The sequence below is a fragment of the Eurosta solidaginis genome, chromosome 1, assembly GCF_040869045.1.
Source record: "Eurosta solidaginis isolate ZX-2024a chromosome 1, ASM4086904v1, whole genome shotgun sequence".
NCBI lineage: Eukaryota > Metazoa > Arthropoda > Insecta > Diptera > Tephritidae > Eurosta > Eurosta solidaginis.
Window position 1 is genome coordinate 84,703,777 of NC_090319.1, and position 23,042 is coordinate 84,726,818.

Below are 23,042 nucleotides of genomic sequence, written 5' to 3' on the forward strand. Positions count from 1 at the left end.
TGATAAACTTTAGAGAAATGCAATAACGAAAAGTACATTTTTATAAATTACTAAATTAATTCTTTTTTCTGAAATAAAAAATTAACTTGTGCATAGATATCTTATTTTTCAGTAAAGTAACAAAATTGATTAGTAAATCTCCTTTTCATTGTTGTGATAAGAAGTGGGAAACTTATTTTATCTTAACATAGTCATCGTCACTGGGACCATTTCTGAGCTATACGTATCTGTAAGATGCATATTCTCCAAATTGGGGTCCATTAACTGGTTCATGGCAGTTTAAAATATTTAAAATTACTCCCAATCTTTTCACAATATCTCTATCAACTCCTGTTATGCGAGCAGTCACTTCATCATTTTCAAAAAAATCTTCTTGAGGAGTTACCATCATTTGTATTTTCGTATCCATACTTTGGACAGTCAACTCTAAGGCCAATCTCTTTATAGAATGCATCCTGAATTATTTTTTTTCTCCTGTTTTGTTTCTCCTTACATGTTGTATTGTCGTCGAAAACTTCTCCTTGTTGTGGTAGTGTATAAGCCAGCTTCAAAACAAATTCCATACATCTTATACTAGCATGCAAAGGAGATATTCCATACTCATAATTTAGTTCGTCAGTTATTGAATCATCAAGATTTTCAAGACTCCTTCTCGTATTTAAATAATATCGGGCGGCACAATATAGTTGATGACGGACGTGGATTTTTCCAATATTTTGAAGCTTCATCTTTTAGTCGTAATGGAACAATAGAAGCCATAAACATATTACTATCTGTAATTGCTTCATCGTCTACATTTATTCTTTGTTTATATGCGCTTTGTCCTGATGATACATCACAGCCCCACTTAGTTATCAATGCTAGCTCCTTTGGCAGTGATTTCAACTTTTCTTCAGTAAAACTTTGAAGGAGTCGTGTAGACGTATGATCCATTAGGTTTTGTAGCTCAATTTCAGCTGATAATTCGGTTATTTTGGGACTTAGAGGAACTGCTTCTTTCTTGGCTTGAGTAATTTTTTTGTATCCAGGTAAAATATCGGCATTACGTTGCAATAATGACTTACGCAATATAATATATTTTTTCTTCGTTAAACTGATATCTATAAACAGCCCGAAAGCTTCTTCGGGAGTGTATTTCCTAGGTAGCGCATTTGGTGGTGTGGGAAAGCTATTTTTGATCCTCGTCAGTCGCACTGGACTTGCAACCGCAACTGCTTCTGTTATATGAGACTTCACGTTTTCTTCGTCTTTTTTATATTTAATAGCCAGTGCTTCTGAAAGATGAGTCGTGGCCATAATAGCTTTTGTGGTATCAGACAGCTTCCTTTTCCTTGTGTAGGTAGAACACTCTTCTATGGGTTTTGTTGGTCTTCCTCTAGTTGGATTGGTTTACGTGCTAGGCGTTTCTTCGTCCAAAAAGTTTTATAAGCTATCCACTTTTCATGCGTACTTAGAAATTTTGAATTGTTACGATAAACGTCCTTCCATTTTCTTTCTATCATAATGTATTGTAAACCAACTTTTTCTTCCAGGCCTTCCTTTTCTTTAATGCTTGTTTCACTCGCTAATTCTCTCATAATAGCCTCAACGAAGTCCCGTTTTGACTTTGTAGATTTAAACACCGCAAATACTTTCGAGTTTTCTAGATACATATTAGAATTGGCTTCGAGTGTATCTGACTAAATATTAATCTGTGAACTATATTTAAAAACACTATTCACTTTATTTAAGTAAACAGAATACTTAGTTCCTTAATCTCCAAAAGACGAATGATAATGTGCATTGTATGATGGATAGCTTTATATACCTACTGAAATTATCAAAATGAATTTCAGGTATACAATTCGTAATTAAAAAAATGTATGTTGTTAACAAGTTCCAATAATAAAAACGACCTCACGGCCGTACTGAATTATATATACCTGCTCAGGCGCGTATTTATGCCCAAGGTTGTTTAACTTTATTTGATGTAAAAAGTGAAGTTGCAGCTAGACGCAGGTAGACTTTATGAATTTGGGTAACTGAATATTTCACAAATAACTGCTGTTAATTTAACATTTTTTTTGTTTCCATCAAAATTTTAAAAAGGGCCTAAAAATAGGCATTTCGAAAAACAGGTATATCCGCCAACTTTTACCAAAAAAAAAAAACATTTTTTTTTTGTTTCAATCCTAAATTAAATTATCTTTAATAGCTATACAAGAAAACGACAACCGGCCGCCTTCTTTACTCGCAAAACCATTTTAAATACAACGAAAAAAAGAAAAATTTCAAATTTTTCCCAATGTTGAAAATTGGTCAACTTTGAGCGGCTCTACCTGGTAAACTATAATTTTCTGTGAAAAAACAGTTGTATATTCTTGATCCCTGGAATTCTCTATTAGAAACGTGTATTAGATTTAACGAACGCTTTCATGATTTTTTTGATTTTTGCCATGCTTTAACGGCAGAGGCGCCACTGTGCGTCGTCTGTCAGCATAAGCAAGGGCACACTCACTTTGGGTCTCGATGGTAGCTTAAATGCTTAGTGGAGATGTGAGTCAAACTGCGACTCAGACTAAGAGTGGTGAAGAGTGTTTATATAAAAGCGGCGATGCTAGCATAGAAGTTTCTCGCTACACTCGTTGCTAGAATCCCGGCTTCACCTTGAAGATTATGCGAGTTTCCCCTTTTCGAGGCACCAACGTGAATACACCCTTAAACTATTTCGGTAGTATACGTAGACACAGGGGTGTCATCGCTATAAGTCACACCCATAGAAATAAAATTACAGTGTAGTGAGATTGCGTTCAGTTGGGAGCACCAAGGTCACGGAGGTCACTTCTTCCCTCCTCTTCCAACTCTTTATTCGCATAATATGGCCATCCAAGGTCTTATGATTTTATTACTAGACTTTGGCAAGACAGATGCTTCAAAATTCTTTGAGGCTACTGCAACTTCTCTCTACACCGTGAGAGTTACGTGGTGGCTTCCAAGCACAACTTGCAACCCGCTCTCCGGGATATGGTTTGTAACATATTTGCATAGCTATTCACTTGATTCAAGCTGGATGGCTGATTGAAGCCGTAGTTTATGGTGATAAGGCGCTGCCGATGGAATCTCCCAACTAGGCCTTAAACCTGTTGTAACGAATTTTGGGAAATTCTTCTTATTCCAAACCTTCCGCTAACGCTTGAATCGCTAAACTGTTGAATAAATAACTCCAATATTCAATATATATATGGCGACTACCGTGGTGTGATGGTAGCGTGCTCCGCCTACCACACCGAATGCCCTGGGTTCGCACCCTTGGTAATGTTTCATCAAAATTTAAAAATAAGGGGTTTTAATTAGACTACTTTGAGAGTACTTCACAATAACACTTATACTTCACAACCAATAGCGTGCTTAAATCAAAACTGATTATTGAATACTCAGCTTGCGCTGCTTATATACTCTACGTTGCTTCATTCGCATGTTTCTACTAAAGTCTAGACGTTTCGCCTTCTAGAATGGCTGTATTTCCTGCTTGGTAATTGAGCTACATATATGCATGTGTATGTGTGAGTAACAACTTCGGCTGATGACTACATCTGTGTGTGCGAGATAGCTCTCCGTCGCATTCTATGTATGTGTATAAATGATGATTTCTGTGTTCATGTATACCAGTGCGGCTCGCTTTAATGTTTTTGTTGTTGCGTGATTATTTACTAACAGCCTAGTGATGTCAAAATGGTTTTGTCAGGTCTTTTAATATTAGCCCACCACCAAACGGTTGTTCGGTGGCTATCCAGAGAATACTTGGCCGCAAACACCGGAAAGTGGTGAACTGCTTGAACGATATGCAAATGCATGAGCCTGGACATATTTAAGTGAATGGCGATTAGAAGATTTCCCATTTTCGTGGACATACGGCTATATCCTCCGAGCGCAATACTAAAGACATAGCACGATACTAAGTCGCTTCGTTGCTTTCGAATAGCTCGAAAACGTCCTTTGCAAACTCGACGGACCTGATGGTTTTGCTCGATGTCAAAAAAAAAAATTAGATTTTTTTTGATATTCAGCTTTTATGAGTTTTGAATGTCCCTATTGTAGTTGTGTAAAACTTTCTGCATCAAGCTACCAACCTAGTAAACGTCACGAAAATGTGTTTCCACCTTCGATCTCTTCGTTTAAAATGCTCACGCAACGACACCCGCAATGCAATTGATTCCTCTAATGTATTATTTCTGTCCATGGAAATGTATCTATGCAAAATCATCTTCCTTGTCAGATGTTGCTCGTAGGTGGGCATAAAACTCTGGGTCTTTGTAGTTTGCAGTAAAAAGAAATTAAAATAGCATATCATAGAAGGAAGAACACAACAATAAGACGTGGGCACATTTATAGTCGCTTGAATATATAAGAAAATTCTAATGAATGAAGTTATTTACAAATTAATAATCATTGTATGTTGTTGTTGTTGTTGTTGTATTCAGACCCATTAAAATTTTGCTTTTGTGTGAACCGCTTTTCATAGCGGATGTTTAATTTTAGCGACAACTTCACGGTTCATAAATAGTAAAAGAAATATAAAAACGTTCAGTGTATTGTGTGTTTATCCAAGTGAGATTTCCGGTACAACTACCAAAGACATTTATATATACAGAATACACTCTTCTAATGCGTTTTTGCGTAAAATTATGAAGTTTTGCTGTTGGTTGACAAGCAGTCGTCCATTCCTTGCCTTGGTAAGAATTAAATACTTTTGTATTCTTGGCATCGTTGAAGAATGTATGAATGAATGTTGACTTAGGTCATTTATTTAGCTAATGCCAAATGCTTAATTTGAAAGGGGTACTTTATGCGATAAATTTATTGCACGTAGTGTGCATAAACCTACTGCAGCTGCTAAATTCTCAATTACGCCAAAAACAACGAAAGATCACTAGATGGAAAGTATTTTTACAATATAACAATCGTTAATTAACTGTCACATCAACTTTTAAATATGCATGTATGTATTTCCATTATGTTTGTTCAATTGTTGCTGCAAATGTGTGAAGTAACATGCGCCCAACGTTTGACGCAGTGCTGTGAAGTACGAAAATAGGCAGGCAATCACCCTTAAGCTGGAGACATTGGTGCTTTATCGGTAACCGTATCGGTAACCTTTTAACAGCTGATTCGACCAAACTTATGAAAATCAATGCAATCGATTATTGGTGCCGCTAAGGTCGTAACCGTATCGTAGCCAACCAATTAGGTTTTGGTTTACCGTCGTAACGATAAACAGCTGATTACGTTAGGGATACGGATACAGCGATACGACATACGGCACCAATGACTCCGGCTTTAGTATGATTATGTACTTTGAAGGGGACCAATAAATATTCGGCAAATGATTAGAAGCACTGATGATGTTATTTGGGATACTATTTGGTTATTTGCAATTTCTTCTTTTTATGGGTAACTCCGTAAAAATAAAGTCTAGTTTTCATCCTTCCCCTTGTAGCGATAAACACACTACACGAAGGTTGTGAATAGTATTAATGATAATGATGGTTCGCTGCGGGATATTGATCCGGTACGTTGAGGAAGGTACTAGACCGACCATCTCGGAAACGATTTGATATTACCATATCGCACCTTCTAGGTTTGTCGCTTTAGTCGGCTCTTACGATAGTTATCGTTGGTATATTCAAAAGGCCCAAAAACATTGAACACATACATACGTCTTAATAGATTTGTTCTTAATTCACAAGCAACGCAACAGCAACGCCAAACAAAAAGAATTCAAAACTTACGTTTTTACCATGATGAAATGAATATTCAGGTGTTCTCATCTCGTTGACGTTTTTCTTTATTCTGACAAGTTCGGTATGCATATTTTGGCGGGTTGTCTATCATACAGAACTTCTTTTGAATTCTACTACGCTCGTAGTAGATATTACTATACATTTAGAAATATAATAACTATACAAGGCGCTTACCTGCATTTTTCAGACAAAAATATTAACGTAAATTTGTATTCTCCAATGAATATAGTAAACCTTTTGCAGAAAACTGATGTCTTTGAAGAATATGTATGTTAAGCAATCAAAATTTGTTAGTTTTGTAATATACGTAAATACTGGTGAATAGATGTATATTGGAACGATTTTCCGTCATCCCTTGTCAAATTTGGTTTGGAGACAAACAGGTCTCGGCGTTGTGCCATCATCAGTGTCGATTTTCGTTCAGTGTCATCAGTGTCGAGAACGAAAATCGACACTGATGATGGCACAACGCCGAAACTGGTTTATCTCAAAACCAAATTTGACAAGGGATGAAGGAAAATCGTTTCAATATACATCATTTATCCACCCTGTCGGAAAATCGACGAAACAAAATAAGACTGGCGAATAGAGCTGCCGAAAAAGTGAGGTTATGTTGTTGACATCGCTTTATTATTGCATTATGCGTTTTCACCTACGTTGTCAATTGGGTTTTATGGAGTCTTTAGATTTGCAATTTCTTTTCTTTATAAATTTTTGTTCAATTTGAAAAAATTTTGTTATTTAAGAGTTCGGAAATTTGTTATTTTAATTTAACATCATGAGAGAAAATTAAAATGTACATTATGTCAAAGTGACGCAAGCGCCAAAACGACGTAAAAGTCGAATGTATTTTGGCCTTAAGCCCCATAAGCCGCTATGGCGAAAAGTCGGTGGCGATTTACCGACTCTCAGCAGTAAAGGTGGGTCGCATCAGTTAAGTGAAATTAATAAATAATCGGCAAAGTCAAACCACAGGAATTATTTCCAAAGAGTTATATTTGATGTAAAATTTCGAAAGTCGAAAACAATGGAAACATGTTTCATTTCAACTTTTATACGCTAGAAATCGTTAGGTATGTTGAAGATTTAACACTACTATCAAGTCCTCAGCGACAGTCAATAGGAAAATCGCGCTGTAATTTCATTTACTAAACCTGGTGACATTCGGGGACTATCTTCTGTCAAATTTGACTCGATTACACTCGTGTACTTCAGATAGCTTTAATGCCGTGTGGAACCACCAAACGTGAAACACAAGCAAGATATTGATACTTTGCTGCACCATACTGCGAGGTATTATCAATGCGAGTGTGAAATGATGCAATATTTTCAAGACGTGATATTGACTTGCTCTAAGAAGGCTTCATTTTAAATTTCCTACTCAAACCGGGGTAGCGTTTCTAATAAAAAGTTGCTGATACCGAGAAAGCCTTTGGGAATGAAACGAGGCAATGAAGTAAGCGCAATCTAATTATTAAATGATTCTGTTGTCAAAAAATGTTTTTTTTTATACGTAGGTTAGGTTAGATTGGCCACCGGTGCGAGCACCAGTGCACTTAGGCCCAAAAAGGTCCCATTGTGATATCACGTGGATCTCTCCCCTACTCAAACCAACAGGTCAATACAGCAAACGTCGGGAGTTTCCTGAGTTCCAGCTTAGCCAGATCACAAAGATCGTCAAAGAAGGGAGATCCCAGAGATCTCTTCCTCTTGTTCCAAAGCGCGGGACAATAGCACAGAAAATGTTTGACTATTTCTATCTCCTCTTCGTCTTTGCAGCTCCTGCAGTAATCATTATAGGGAGCACCCAGCCGTTGTGTGTGCCTCCCGATTGCTATGTGGCCGGTTATGAGTCCAACCACCAGAGATATGCCCTCCTTCCAAGAAGAAGGAGACTTTTTGTGCGTCTCGCCTCCCATTCAGGCCACACAAGCTTAGAGTAGTAGCAGGATCAAGATTGCTCCATCTCACACCCGCTTCCCTAAGGAAAATCCCTTTAAAAATGAGTTTACAGGTAGCGAGCGGCATGCTCAATTCCTTCCAGGACGACGGAAGCGGGCAAGTGTCCAGGGACCCACACCAGACTGAAGGAAGTTTGCTCAGCGATCCCGTTAAGATATTTGCGGCACTTCTCAACTGTCCTGGACTTACCGACCGATCCAAGTGCTTTTAGTGCAGCCTGTCTGTTAGAGTAAATACAAATTTGGTTATAGCCGTGAGCAGCCTTCCACAGGTGATCAGCAGCCTCATTTATAGCAGCCACCTCTGAAACCTGAAAGACGCTGCAATGATCGGGTTGAGGTGCAAAGACACCGCTACCCACCTTGTTATCCCGTTTGGAGCCATCAGTATATATCTCTGCAGCCTATCGCTGCATCGGCGGCTCCTTCAAAAAAAAAAAAAAAAAAACCTCGTACTTCATACAGTCGGAGCGCAATAGTCCGACGAAGGCGAATTCAGATACTTAAGGATGGCTGCATACCTAAAATTAGAAGAAAACTAATTTATCTCATTCAAAATCTGATTAACCAGCGTTGCAGTAAAACGACTCAGCGCGTTTGAATTTCAATCAGAAAATATGCAGTCATCGAACCGTTTTCTTCATAATGCACTTCTCCGAATCCGCAACTCTGTATTTGAATTTGCTCAGGTCTCAAAGCCGCCTGCGACAGATGGTGTTCATACTTTTACTCTTCTTTTTTGGCTCTTCGCATTCAAATTATTTTTTAAAGCATTCATGATACAAATTTCCTATGCAGAACATTCTTAAGTGAAGTCTCCGCCCAATGCTTGCTAAGATAGCGCCGTTTCACACTAGCACCGAACATTTAGTAGTCCCCATTTTTATAAAAATGTGTGAACAAAAAACTTGCACAATAATCAATTACGACTGACCACACAATAGGTATGAACATGATTCCAACAAAAGCAAATTCAATATTTACTCATCAAATCAATTAATGTATTGTACACATACTTACAACCATTTGTTTTTGTAATTATTGATTGCATTCATACTCCAACACATTCCCCTGTCACATCGTTTGGATTGCAACGATTTAAGTTGACCGCGTGTTGTTCACACGGCCTCGTATGTTAGCGCCTGTCATGCTGCGCGCATTTGTCTGGTAGAAGACCTCCCATGGTTGCATTTTTCACTTACCACAGTGATAACAGTTATGTGTCAGGTAAATTCATGTTTTGGCCACCCATGACTTTAAAAAGGTTTTTTCTCCTTCTACCTCAATTAGTTACTTTTTTGAGCTAAATCATCCTTCCCAGCAAAAATTCGAGTTTCGAATAATTCATGTTAATATATTTGTTTGTAAATCTTTTATGCCCTTTAATTTTTACAAACTCCTCCTACTCTTTGTGACTAACTGAATGACTCCTAACGTTAAATAGCCCTACATTGCTTTTATCACTTTGAATATTAATGCCCTTTTGGATTTGATTAACATTGCCTCTTGTTGGTACTCTTGTTGTTGTTTTTGGTTAATAAAGGTCTGCCTTGAAAATCAAAGCGCCAAAGTGTTTCAATTACCCTTAATGACGCTCTTAATTGGTACTTATGTGTGTAATCATGAATAAGCAAACGTTGATTCACAGTCACAAGTACGAACGACGACATTAAGTTACAACTTTTGAGTTATGGAGATTTTTGAAGTTTCTAATTTGTGTTATTTCCGGTTAAATAAACATCGTTTTGGGAATGAGATTGTGTTATTTGTAAATGGGGAAACAGTTTGTTTGGAAATTTCTCATGATTTTAAACGTTGGGAAATAAAGTTGATATTTGCTTGAATGGCTAATGGATTTGATGCAACTTTGTAACTAATAATTTGCTTGATTGGCCTGATTGAAACGCCTAGGCAATTTTCGTAAGAGTTCAATAAAGTGAGCCCAGTCATTTTGTCTTAGCAATTTATAACAAAAATGTAAGCACGAGCTCAGTGAAGCGGTTCACCTTTCTCTACTAACAACACTGACTTCTGATGTGATTATGGCCAGAGTGTCTCAAAACACTTGGATATCCTGCCATAGCCAGTAATTGGTAGATTGTATAATTGGGCAAGTTTTATGCGGTTGAATTTTTTTGGTTTAGCTATATGATATTCCAACGAATATAAGTAGAAATAAACTAACTGCGTCCTCCAGCGACATTTATTTACCACTCATTCTTCAAATCGTCTATGTAGGGATGTAAATCATTCGAAAATTCGGTCTAATTGAAGTTTGCAATTCGCTAGCTGCGCAATAGGAAACAGATTTCCTATAGAGCTAAACCATTACTGATCAATTGTGTAATTTTCAATATAACGACAAGAAATGATTGAATTAGGGCACGCTGCAAGGCTTGAAGTTGACTCTCGATTAGGCCAGTCGCTTCGGGGTATGCATATTTAGGCTTAAGACGTATGGCTGACCGCCAACGGAAAGAAGACGGATCTCATTTGCATACTAGGCGCTCGAATGGCCCGAGCTCGATAAGCTCTAAGCTGGAAGGAAGATCGCCCTCTAGGAAAGATACAGTAGAAAATCTTTCGAAATTATATTCATCAAATTGTCACGAAAGCCCAATGTAGACGAGATAGTAAATAAAGCCACTAGGCGTTGTATGCTCTCCCTCTCTCATCGAACAGTCTACCATAAGAAGGCCGCAAACAAGAGTCGATGATAAACCACATTCAAAAGTTTTAAAACTAAAAAAAGAGGACTGCACAATGCCTCTTTGCACCATACTTAAATGTATTCAATTTGGTCGTCGAACATAGATCTGAGAATTTTATGGACTCATTCCATCTATGTGAGGTGCTTACGTACCCGGCCCGTTCAAACTAACCTCGCCTTGATATCCTTGGTATTTCTGTTGTTGTTGTTGTTGTAGCGATAAGGAGGCCTTGGGGAGTGTTATCGAGTTGATGGTCCTTTGCCGGATGCAGATCCGGTACGTTCCGGTACCAAGCCCGACCATCTCGGGAACGATTTGTTATGACCACATGCAACCTTCTAGGCCATACCGCCCTACCACCCCCTAGATCCATGAGAAGTTCGGGATCGCCAGAGCCTCGGTTGTTAATGAAACAGGATTCGCCACGCATAGGTGAGGTTGACAAATGGGTTTGGAGAAGCTATATATTGCGCTGGCAACCTCAAAGGGCTGCGCTACACAAACCCCTTGAATCCGGTATTTTAGTCGCCTCTTACGACAGGCATACCTACCGCGGTTATATTCTAACCCCCTAACCCGCTAGGTATTTCTGTTTGGTGTCGGTTATCGCAGAAAACAAACAAGATTCACGTGCAATATTCGCATTCATGTAGCAAGCTGCTTTTATCAGCACTTAGCACAGCCCCAATGCTTTGTGGATATATGCTGACAGGTTCTGTGGGGTTTTTGAATAATATGAATACTTTGAAATTTCTTTAAAGAGCCTTCCTCTATTTATAATCTCAGTTGAGCATATCTCGAAGTTCTGGCTGTGTACTCATAAGTTCAACCGCGCCCTATTACACTCAAATGAGGTATAACCCACTTTTTAGGTATCGTTAAAAATAGGTCAGTTTTTCAAACGACGGTCCGACATAGCTTGTCACATAGCCCAACCCAGAGTTGAAAGTTTCCATGAATATTACGCGGGTGCACTGCTTGGTACATCCTTCTTTTGCAGTAGATATGACTAATTATTTATCTTCATGTGAGAAGTTTCTTTCGGCTCTTGATGTGATGTTTCACCAACTCCCAATACTCATTTACGTATCGGTTTTTGTTCAGGCATTCGGTCTTGTCACTGCTGTACACCGAGTGCACCAATTTGAAAAATAATGCACAAAATTGGCTTAGCAATGGGTTAACAAGTAAAATTTGCACCTAACTTTAGCTTGCTTACGTTTACCACATGAGCCGTAAATGAACTTTATTCCATCTATTGTTGGTCGACTACAGAGTTTGTTCTGTGTCTGAAAAATTGCATTTTTAGTTTTTCGTTTCATCTCACCTCTGTAAAGTATCAAATGTTAGGACGCTCTCTAGAATTATCGAGTTTTAAGAGACGGGTCTTTAAATAGGCTTATTAACTGTTGCTCTGCACGACATTCTGGGATTTGCTTTATTTACTGCATTATCTAAACATACTTAGCGCATTACAAATAGCTTAATAACTAAATTGCACAACAACAAAAGCAATCAATTTTAATGCAATATTTGCTCTTGCCTGCAGCCATTGATTTGCAACTGGACACCACACAATTAACTGCTGAATCTACAACAACAACAAATGAGTTATCGCACAATGGTAGCACACCAAGTTCCAGCGGCAACAAACCGCAGCGCATACTTTGCTGTCCGGATTGTGATGACCGTAAGTTGAAAATTGCAATAAAAAAGATTTTGTAGAAAAAAATTTTTATATAAAAAAAAATAAAACATCGCGTGTATGAAAATTTAATTTAATGCAAACTAGCTAACTAATTCAATTAACTGCCACTTTTCTGTCATCCAACAGCTTTCAACGAGGAGCACACTCATGTGCAACCAAGCGGAGAGCTACAATCACATGAACAACAACAGCAACAGCTAGAATTACAGCAGCAACAGCAAGAGCAACAACTGCGTGAACAGCAGCTGCAACTACACGAACAGTTAGATCAGCAAGAGGACGATGAAGAAGATGGCAATGAACAGCAAGTTCAGCAGCAACCGCTGCAGCGTGAAGAGCAATTACCAAAGCCGTTGGCGAAAAGTGCTCATGTTACGCTACCCTCACCGGAACAAACCGAACCCGATTCCACTTCATCCACTAACAATACAGCAATATTGCGACAATTTCGTAAGCGACGCGCCAGTTCTAAATATGCTGGCATGGCTGCATTGTTAGCTGCCGGTGGTAGCAGTAATGGTAGTAATGGAAGTTCTAGCAGCGCTCTACTGGCCGCAGTTGATAAATCAAATGCCACCGAAGATGAGCTACTACTCATGGAACGTGTACTGCGCAACAGTCACAATTGTCTATTCTGTGATGCACGTTTCACCAATGACATAGCACTACGTAAGCATCATCAACTGGCGCATAGTAATCAAGCTACAATGCCGTTTGTTTGTTCAATATGTAAACGTGGTTTTCGCATGCGCACCGCCTTGCAGCGTCACATGGAGACACATGATAGCGAAGGACGTCCATACGAGTGTACACTGTGTCATGTACGTTTTCCACGTCCATCACAATTGACACTACACAAATTGACAGTGCATTTTTTGCGTAAACCACATTCCTGTGGTGTTTGTGGTAAACAATTTGGTACGGAGAGTGCGTTAAAGACGCATAGCACATTTCATCAAGGTAAGTGTGGGGTTAAGGTGGCTGGTGCGCGATAATTGTGCAAATATTTTATATATATATATGTATAACACAGTGAAACATTCAGTTTTACAGTACTCTTGTTTGGGGAAGTGAAATTTATCTAGAAATAATTATGAGGTACAGCTTAACCCTCTAGTGAGTGCTGGTATACTTTTAACCCAGTTGTTTGTTTTGAAAACGAAAAATGGCGCAACGCTGAAACCGGGCTGGTCCCGGTTGCTTTAACCGCCAAAAGTCTCCAGAATATTTTTTTCTATATTAAAATTAGTCACTTTTAATGTAGTTTGTAAAATAAAATATTCTGAATATTATTATTTGCAAAAATTTTTAAAAAAGAAAATTTCAAATCTGAAAGCAGTGGCATCACTCCGCCCCTAACTGAGTGCTGGACTGTGTGTTGTATAGGAAATATGTATATATATGACTGGTTGTAATCAATTGAAAACTGACTGGCTGGCAGCTCAGTTGATTGGCAGCGCAGTTTACTTAATAGTTAATAAGAAGTAAATAATTACATAAATAAATTAAACATTCTGTAAATAAAATTAAATTATTATAAATATTTATTAAAATTATAAACATACACACACATAGATATAAACATAACCAATAACTTCCATTCATCATACCCATCCCAGTATGTATGTATGTAGATAGTGTAAAAAGCTGACGGTGCAGCTAACCATTATTTTGTTTGTTTTTGTTTTTTGGTGTTAGCTAACACCAGCGCGTTGCCATATGTACGTTAATATTATTTATATCTTCATTTTATGTTTAAGGTTTAATGAATTTATTTACGGATTTTTTTTTACGGTGATGGGAGTTTCCATTGTTTAACACGGTGCGCATGAATTGTGTTTAAATGAACATTTCGTGCTAATTATTATGGTGCTTTTAATTTTTATTATTTTATAACAAACTGACATGATTACGATTGGATTAAATGTTATAACTATAAATACTGCTTAAGTGTTTTATGTGCTCCTACTACTATTTCTACTACTATTGTTTAAGGCTACTGCTTATATTTTTTCTGTTAGTTACTGTTTCTATCGCTATTACTACCCACAAACTGAAGTAACTTGAAGTTCTGCTAGCAAATTTAAAAAGCAAAGAGCACTTCAAAATCTTACTTTAGGGACCTCATTGGAGAAACTCTCAATGCGACTGAATTGAACACATCAGATCGTGCCTTACTCAGAGAGTCACATAAGCTGCACTCGTAATTCTGCACCCGAAAATACTCTCGCTTACTCACTTAATTGGCGCTTAACCGTTTAAAAGGTTAAGTCCGTCCAACAAAGCGCGCTAGTCGCTTCTTCTCTCTGCCAATTGGTCACATCAAGGAAGTTTAAATGTTTTTCCACCTGGTCCTCCCAACAGAGTGGGGGCCGCCCTCTTCCTCTGCTTCCACAGGCGGGTTCCGATAGAAACACTTTCTTAGCCCGAGCGCCATCTTTCATTCGCATAACATGGCCTAGCCAGCGCAGCTGCTGCGTTTTAATTCGCTGGACTATGTTGCTGTCTGCGTAAAGCTCGTACAACCCATCGTTAAATCTTCTTCGGTATTCGCCATCGCCAACGTGTAGAGGTCCATAAATCTTTCGAAGAACTTTTCTCTCATACTCTCGCTGGTCGAGCAAAAATCGTTGCTTTTTTTGGTTTGGGGAAAAAAAAATTAAAAAAAACCCAATTAATCGTATTTAATTGGTGCTTTACTGCCGAGGGGATTACGTACGTCCGTCATTTCTGCATTGTGATGACGCCAAACGGAAGAATTAATTTGTCATCCAACCATTTCTCTCAACTCAGTCGTTGCCAAACTTGGGTGGAACATCTTCATCCATTCGCCAAACTTGACCTCGTCTAGCGTCGCATTTGAGCTTTTATTCGCTCTACCGTGTTCATATCTGTGAAAAAGCTCATCATTTGATTTTTCTCGATTAATTAAAGGGACTACATTTGTCCTATGACAGAATTGGAAACATGCTATAGCATGACCTTTCGTACAAGGATGGGAACATGATATCCATAGGACTTCTATGTAAGCGAAAATCTAGTCGATTAGTGTACGAAAAGTACCAAAAAACTGGCGTTACGACACAGCGTTGCTGGAGCATCGTAACATATGTAGAAAGTAACAAGATTAACGATAAGCTGAAACGGTTCTTGAGGAGGAGGAAAGGAGTTCCTGGCACCCCTGGAACTCAGCAAAATTGCATCGCACTAGTGCATTGTAACCCCCTGGAGGCACTAGAGGCAAAAACCCTCTTCTTCTTGTAGCGAGAGTGATACTCCTAGACGGGTTTGAGAAGAGTTATCGATGCTGATGGTCCTTTTCCGGATATAGATCATAAACGTTTCGGTAACAAGCACCATTAAAGCGCTGGCCCTACCATCTCGGAAACGATTTAATATAACCACGTTGAACCTTCTACGTCATCCCGCCCGCAGCCTCTAGTTTCACAAGGAAGTTGGGGTGGACAGAGCTTTCATTGCTTATTATGTGTATACACATTCATATTTGTAATGGGATTCGCCTGCGATAGGAGAGCATGACAATTTGTAATGCGCTTAGCTACTCCTTGAATTCCATCTAAAAATCATCTTCAGCTATTAAAAATGAGATTCATTCTTCAGCCATTCTTTATATAGCATCGGGCTATAGGTATTCATGCGGTACGGTTAAGATTGGAACACTATACCTCGTGTCGCAACTGAGACTTTCCAAGCGCGTATGAAACGGCGCAGCACCTACTATGCGCCTATCTAAGCAGAATGAAGTGAAGAAATAAAGACCTATTTAGGGAAGCCTCCCAGAACGCAAGGGTTTTAAGCATAAACTAAATCGTCTACCGCGTGAGCGGTTTGTTGGATCAATCGAACATTTCTATTGATTTAACTTGCTTATCCTATCTCCAAAAGCTCATTACACTCAGCTCAGCAGAGCGTTAAAAACGTTAACAAAACCGTGATACTTTATGTTTGAATTGTGCTGGCAATGCTATAGCCGTGTTGAAGCCATAAGGTGGTAACAGCGAGCGGACATACACACACAAACTCCATGTAATTTGTTTGTGTAATTCGTTGGTGGTAATGTCAAAAATACTCTGAGAAATGTTCGTACTGTCAAAATTCATGAGAAAAGTTGCAATCAGCTTGGCTAATGCTTTCACCTTTCATGACTCCACCATCAATCAGCTTTGCCAGCATAGTTTGAAATTAATAATCAGCATAAACGATTTGATTTCGTTTTGATATGGCAGAAAACGAAACAAAATCATTTCGTTAATTTGACGTTTTTAGCGTTAATAAACGAAACGAAATGACTTTGTTTCGTTTATTAACGTTAATTATCGTAACGAAATGATATCGGTTCGTTGGTTAAGCATGCCTGATCTTAATGAAATTTTGTATGTAACTTCCTGCGCACTCATCTCAGATCACTAGTTAAAATGAACGAAATCGGACTATAACCACGACCACTTTTGGTAGGTGGGTTGACCTTATGACGGAGAATAGAAGGTTAGTAATATTTTGGACAATGGGCGTGGCACCGCCCACTTTTAAAAGAAGGCAATTTAAAAGAATTAATAAGGGCCTTAGCCTTCCTTACTTGTTTTCAATGCGCTCTAAGCACAAAAACGACCCGGATTAACATTTGAACAAAGACTCTCACTACAGAAGCATTATCCAAAAATCGTTGCGTATTGGTCATTTCGCCAACAGTTACAACAAAACGTTTTAATACCGCCTATTCAACTTTTGTATAAAGCTTCATTTACTGCCACAGCTACTTCTGTTTGTACAAATATTTCTCGAAGCTTTCATGAACCCCCTTCTACTCAATTATCTTCGACTGCTTAATACTGCTATGTCTTCTCTCTAAACATGCAGAAAAAACATCGTCCTACATCGCGCCGTATTGCATGCTCTAGTTGAGTTTACGAGCAAATTGTTGGTTGCGCGTAATTTGCGACAATTTTCATTCTGATTATTAGGTTGTTTATTTTTACCAATTTTTTTTATTTGTTTTATCAACAAATTTATCCTGGTGTAAGTGTGCCGCTAATTTATTTATCACATTCACCGGTTGCTTCCTTGCGTTAGATAAAAAATAATGCTTATTTGTTAAAGAAGAAGAAGCACAAAATTAATTTTACGTTGCCTTTTCAGAGTGTTTTTGCCTTTTCGCTTTTAGTATTTAGTCGTTTTTGCTGCTGTAATGAGTAGTATTAAAAAAAAGTAAGCTAAGTATTGGTAGATTATACATATATTAACCGCTCGTATCTAATTTATTACATACATACAAAATGTGCTAGTAGCATTTGAGGTTATGTTCTTCCTATGTAGTTAACATCGCTTTGCCGCTTAACGGAAGTGTAAAAAAAAAACAGAAAGACAAAGCTTAGTAAAACAAACGAAAACAGTAGGGGGACTCACGAAAGCATATAAACTTATAACGTGTAAAATTATATCCATTTACACACACTGTTATATGAACGCACCCAGTAATATTCTTGATAAACTTGATTGTTTATCAGATGTATTATTGCCAAACAAAATTTGTTTGATTGTTATACAAATTAAAAAATGCCAAGATTAAGTGAAAAATCAAAACTAAAACGTCTTTACTTAGAGATTTATGATGAAAATGGGGAATATTTAGAATAAGGTGCCACGATTTTCCAACTTTTCTTTTTTTCGAGGGGTGGCGGAGGTCCTAAAAATCACAAAATTATCATCCGCAACTCTAGGAAACTCTTAGTTTATGAAATATAAGCCTTTTAATTTCCAAATTTAGTAAAATTTCAACTTAAGTCCTGCACTTAAAATTCGGGTCGCACATGTCGATAGCAATATCAAAAGACGCGTATTTGCGCCAAGATTCAGAATCCGAAAGCAGAAACTACATTTTTTATCTCGTTTAAAAGTTATTCGCGGAAAACCCGTCGGTACTATTGTCGCTTTTTTCGTTGTTGCAATTAAACAAAAGAAAACAAATGAAGGTGGTGAATAGTGTTGCCAGCTCCGCAACAATATCTTTTTAATTTTATGATTTTTCCGGTCAATTTATTTTTGTAGATTTTTGTTAGTAATAGGCTTTTTTGACATAGTATGACAATGATACCAATGTTAAATGGTACTAATGCTTTTAGTTTTAATATTTAAATAACAAATATATTACATCACCTCTGATGATGCTAGGAAGTCTAGCGAAACGTTAGGTGGAAAAATTGAAATAAATATCTTTATTTGCAATTAAGAAACGATTGGTCAAAAAAGCCTATTACCAACAAAAATATCTTTTTAACTTGGTAGAAGATAAGTTGGTGACACGTCGACATAAATGCAAACAAACATACACTATCAATGTATTTTGTTTTGTAATTCTCTGAATTATTTGAAATTAATATATTTAATTGGAACAAGTGCAGAATACATACATTTGTCAAAAAAAAAAAAAAATTGGACTTTATAGAGATTTTTATGCTGATTCCAACGGTAATTCTGCGTAGAACACCTTTCTGCATAGGCGGTCTTCGGCCGCGCTTATAAAAAATAACCCTGGGCTACGCCATGCCAAGTCCGGGTGTGTGGTATAACCGTGGCTACCGCCACGGTGATGTCCTTCTGCGTAGTACACCCTTCTGCGCAGCACCCCAAATAATATTACAGTACAATTATTAAAAGTGTTTTACAAAAATAAAATACATTAATAGTGTATATTTGTTTGCATTTATGTCGACGTGCCACCACCTTATAATGTTCTGCCAAGATAAAAGATATTGTTGCGGAGCTGACAACACTATTCACCACCGTCATTTGTTTTGTTTGTTTAATTGCAACAACGAAAAAAGTGACAATAGTACCGCGAATAACTTTTAAAAAGAGATAAAAAAATGTAGTTTCTGCTTTCGGATTCTTGACGCAAATACGCGTCTTTTGATACCGCTATCGACATGTGCAACCCGAATTTTAAGTGCAGGACTTAAGTTGAAATTTTACTAAATTTCGAAATTAAAAAGCTTATATTTCATAAACTAAGAGTTTCCTAGAGTTGCGGATGATAATTTTGTGATTTTTAGGACCCCCTCTACCCCTACAAATCAGCAAAAGTTTGAAAATCGTGGCACCTTATATAAAATCCAACCCATGAAAATGCCTGCTGTAATGTCCGCAAGGTTGCATTCCGCGTTTACACAATGAAATGTGCGCGTAAATTTATACAAATTTTGTAAATGATTTTTCATACAAAATTTGACAGCTCGTTTACGCACTAGATAAATTTATACGTTTACACACTTTATAAGGCATTTATAAGTTTACATGAGCCCCCCTAGTGGAAAAAAACGTTACATTTTTTCTTTACTACATACCTCAGTATTACATCGTAAAAATGCTGTAATCGTTCGCTGCGTGTGTCACCCGCATAAAATGGCTTTGGAGATATTAGCGCTTGCTTTTCCGTCCGTAACATTTACCTCTTCCGTTCAGAGGGGGTCTACGTTTATTTTATTTTCTTCTTTTTTTTTGTTCACTCCAAATGCCTCACGGCTTTGTGGGTTTTGTGGCTTTTGTGTTGTATTAGACACCTTTCGTTAGCATTCAGCGCATCACAGTTGCTATTGCTGTTGTTGTTGTTGTTGTCGCCTTTAATTAAGTCGTCGCTTTAATAATGAAGATGCACACAACAACACAATACATGTTGCGGTGGCATTGCGCGTCTTAGCGTAACCTCAAAAAGAATTGCACATTAATGTAACGACGCTGCAATTGTTGTTTTTAATCGCTATGAAATTGTTCTGAAATAGCGCTGTTGAAATAAAAACTGAATTTGTGCGCTTAACAGCTCAAGTAACTTCTACAGCGCCATTGTGGTGGAGACACCCGTCGAGCTGTCATTGCCCTTTCTAATTTTAGACTTCGGTGAAGAACAATGCACAATACTCTTGAATATTTGAGGCGAAAGAATATAATGAGAGTGCTGTTGAAAGTTTGCTATACACACTTGTAGGTGCATACACATACATACATAAATACATACGTTTTACGACCACGCAATAAAATGCACCAATATTTACATGGTTTGTGCACATGCGTTGTAATTGAACAATACATAATTTTATCGTTTTTTTGAACTCATTAACTCCCTCACGCGATGTTTGATTTAACTGATTTGATTTCAAAGCAGTTCGCTCGCTCAGAACATTTTCAAGAAGTTAAAGCAGATGACCCTTGCGCTACTAGCCGCAGACAGTGGATTATGAATATAAGAATCTTAGGCCCAGGTAGAAGCGTTCAAGATTCATCAGAAACCTAGCTCTTATCCCCTTGATGCGAGACTAAGTTCGAGTGGGTTCCAGTGTTCTCCTAGCTTTAGCTTTTGAATTGACCGACATACGCCCGAGGAGGAACACTGACCCCCAGCGTGTTAGGAGGCTTAGTATATACCCGTGGTAGGTATGGCTGTCGTAAGAGGCAATTAAAATACCAAATTTATTCAAGTGGTTGTGCAGCGCAACCCTCTCAAACGGGTTGCCAACGCAATATATAGCTTCTCCAACCCAATAGTTAACCTCACCTATCCGTGGCGAATCCTGTTTCATTAACAGCCGAGGCTCTGGCGACCCCGAACTCCTGATGGATCTAGGGGGTGGCAGAGGCGGGATAGCCTAGAAGGTTGCATTTGGTCTTACCAAATCGTTCCCGAGATGGTCGGGCTAGTACTTTTATGGTGCTTGTTACCGGAACGTACCGGTTCTGCATCCGGCAAAGGACCATCAACATCGATAACACTCCCAAGGCCTTCGGGGATTGTCCTTATCGCTACAAAAACAGCAACAACAACAACAGGATGAACACTGTTCCGCAACGGGTTAATTTCGTTAAATTTTGTTTTTGAAACTGCCCATCGATTGCCCATACCGCACGTCGGCGAGTTTTCAATTGCATGGCATTTTCATAAGATAGATCGTGTCAGCTGACGTGCGCTACGTATCTCCGTTTGTGAGTATACAAACCATAGCTGGTGTAGTAAATTGTTTCAGTCGAAAGAGTAGCTCTGCTGTACAACCTGTGTACTCTGTAAAGTTTCGAGCTCCACAATCTATGCACCGCTCCTTTATAGGCGTAACATTTCCGTATGTGTTTATAGTCTAAAGCCACTCTGCGATAATTTGAGCTCCAATGTATTTTATAGAGGTGGCTTGAATAATAGTATATATTCGCACCTTCGCTATAAAACAATTTTAGCCTTCGCAAGATTTAAGGGCAAATTAATGGTAAAAATTACTTATAACCATAAAGCCATAACCAGATAAAACAGCTGATCGAACCTACCGTAATGGTGCCATACCATAACGCTAACTCGATTACTTTGGTTTCCATAAGGTTGGTTCGATCAGCTGTTTTATCTGGTTATGGCTTTATGGTTATAAGTCACCATTAATTCGCCCTTTACACAGGCTTGATTTAACGTAATCAGTTTACAACGAGATTCACTGCGATTTGCACTAGCTTGTTGCTTGGTAAGACTAGACCATAGGCGCATGCGTTGATTTGGCGACCAGCTCTTTCTAGCTTTAGAAGTAAGGAGTTCATCATTAAGATCCATACTAAACACACCTATTTGGGAGAAGCATCCCAGATTTAATGGTTAGATATTGCTCCACGAACTCCACAAGTGGCCGATCTAGCCCCATATTTAGTAGGGACTCCATTACGACTTGCTGATATTGGTTGTTAAATGCTCTTTCTATGTCGAGAAAAATCGATGATCCCCTTTTCTATCTTTGTGTTAATAGAAACGAAAGCTGTCTCCGTGGATAATTTATTTAATGTGGATTCCTAAATGTTTAGCAAGGGTTTTGAGGAGAAAGGACATAAGACTGGTAGCTTAAAACTCATTTTTTATGTCATCTTACGCAGGGTTTCTTGCTATCAATTGAATTTGGAAAAAAGTAGTCAAATTTCGGACACGGATTGTAAATCATGATACGGGTTTTAGGTCCAAAAGCGTTCAGGTACCCTGAATCTTTGCTTAGGCGCTAGCTTTGTAGATATTTAGGAAGATCGAGTGCATTGCTGTAAATATTTTTTCTAAAGTAGCTGATCAAGGGCTTTCAAGTCACTTAAAGCTTTCCCACAAAAGTTATATGTGTACTTACATATATTCCGTTTTAAAAATCTGAGAGAATGCGTTCTTCGTGATATTGTGATTTCCTTTTCCTTGAAGTCGTTCAGGAAAGTTAAAGCTTTTTACAAAGCTTAAAACTTTCTCAAAACAACGATGTTGGGTTTAAAAAACTTTTTAAACACCTCGAAGCGCCGGTAACACTTTTTTAATGAAACGACGTCATATGTATCATGTTTCAATAAAAGCTTGCTGTGAAAGCTGCTGAAAGCTTTTAATTTTTAAATATAAATTTTCTTAAAAATTTCAAAATGCCTTAAAACTTAATTAGGGATCTATTTACCGTTTTGTTAAGGGAAAGGTTATTCCACAAATTAAGTTAATACGAAAGTGCCGATGATGCAAAGGAGGCTACAGCACTCGATTCGGTAGACGTGTCAGTCTGGAAAAATCAAAAGTAGACAAGAGTTTCAAACGATCCATCAAGCAGGAAATATCATTTGATCCCACGGCATTAGACTAACAAAGTTCCTAATTTCTCTAAAGATAGAAGATTTACGGCTCATGATAGGCATACTAACTAGACACTACCTTTTGGCGCCGCGTGCTTTTAAATTAGGCATCGTCAGTAAGAGCAGATACAGAAAGTGCGAGCTACAGCAGGAAACGGTTGAGAACATTCGCTGTACGTGTGCTGCGCACGCGAGTTCAAGGCACCAGCTACTAGAGGAGGCATATTTGCCAGTTTTCGGGGCAGAATTTAAG

The 23,042-nt window shown here is 38.2% G+C and overlaps 1 protein-coding gene across 12 annotated transcripts in view; it reads left to right on the top strand.

Annotated features, from left to right (window-relative positions):
• LOC137236385 (platelet binding protein GspB-like) overlaps positions 1 to 23,042 on the top strand; it is a 498,764-nt gene that overhangs the window by 442,343 nt on the left and 33,379 nt on the right. For 11 of the 12 annotated variants that reach the window (XM_067758931.1, XM_067758926.1, XM_067758936.1 and 8 more), the window contains 2 exons: positions 12,002 to 12,142; positions 12,287 to 13,120. In XM_067758931.1, coding sequence (XP_067615032.1) covers positions 12,002 to 12,142; positions 12,287 to 13,120 — 975 coding nt within the window. The remainder of the gene's footprint in view (positions 1 to 12,001; positions 12,143 to 12,286; positions 13,121 to 23,042) is intronic. The other variant, XM_067758935.1, reaches the window with a different exon arrangement.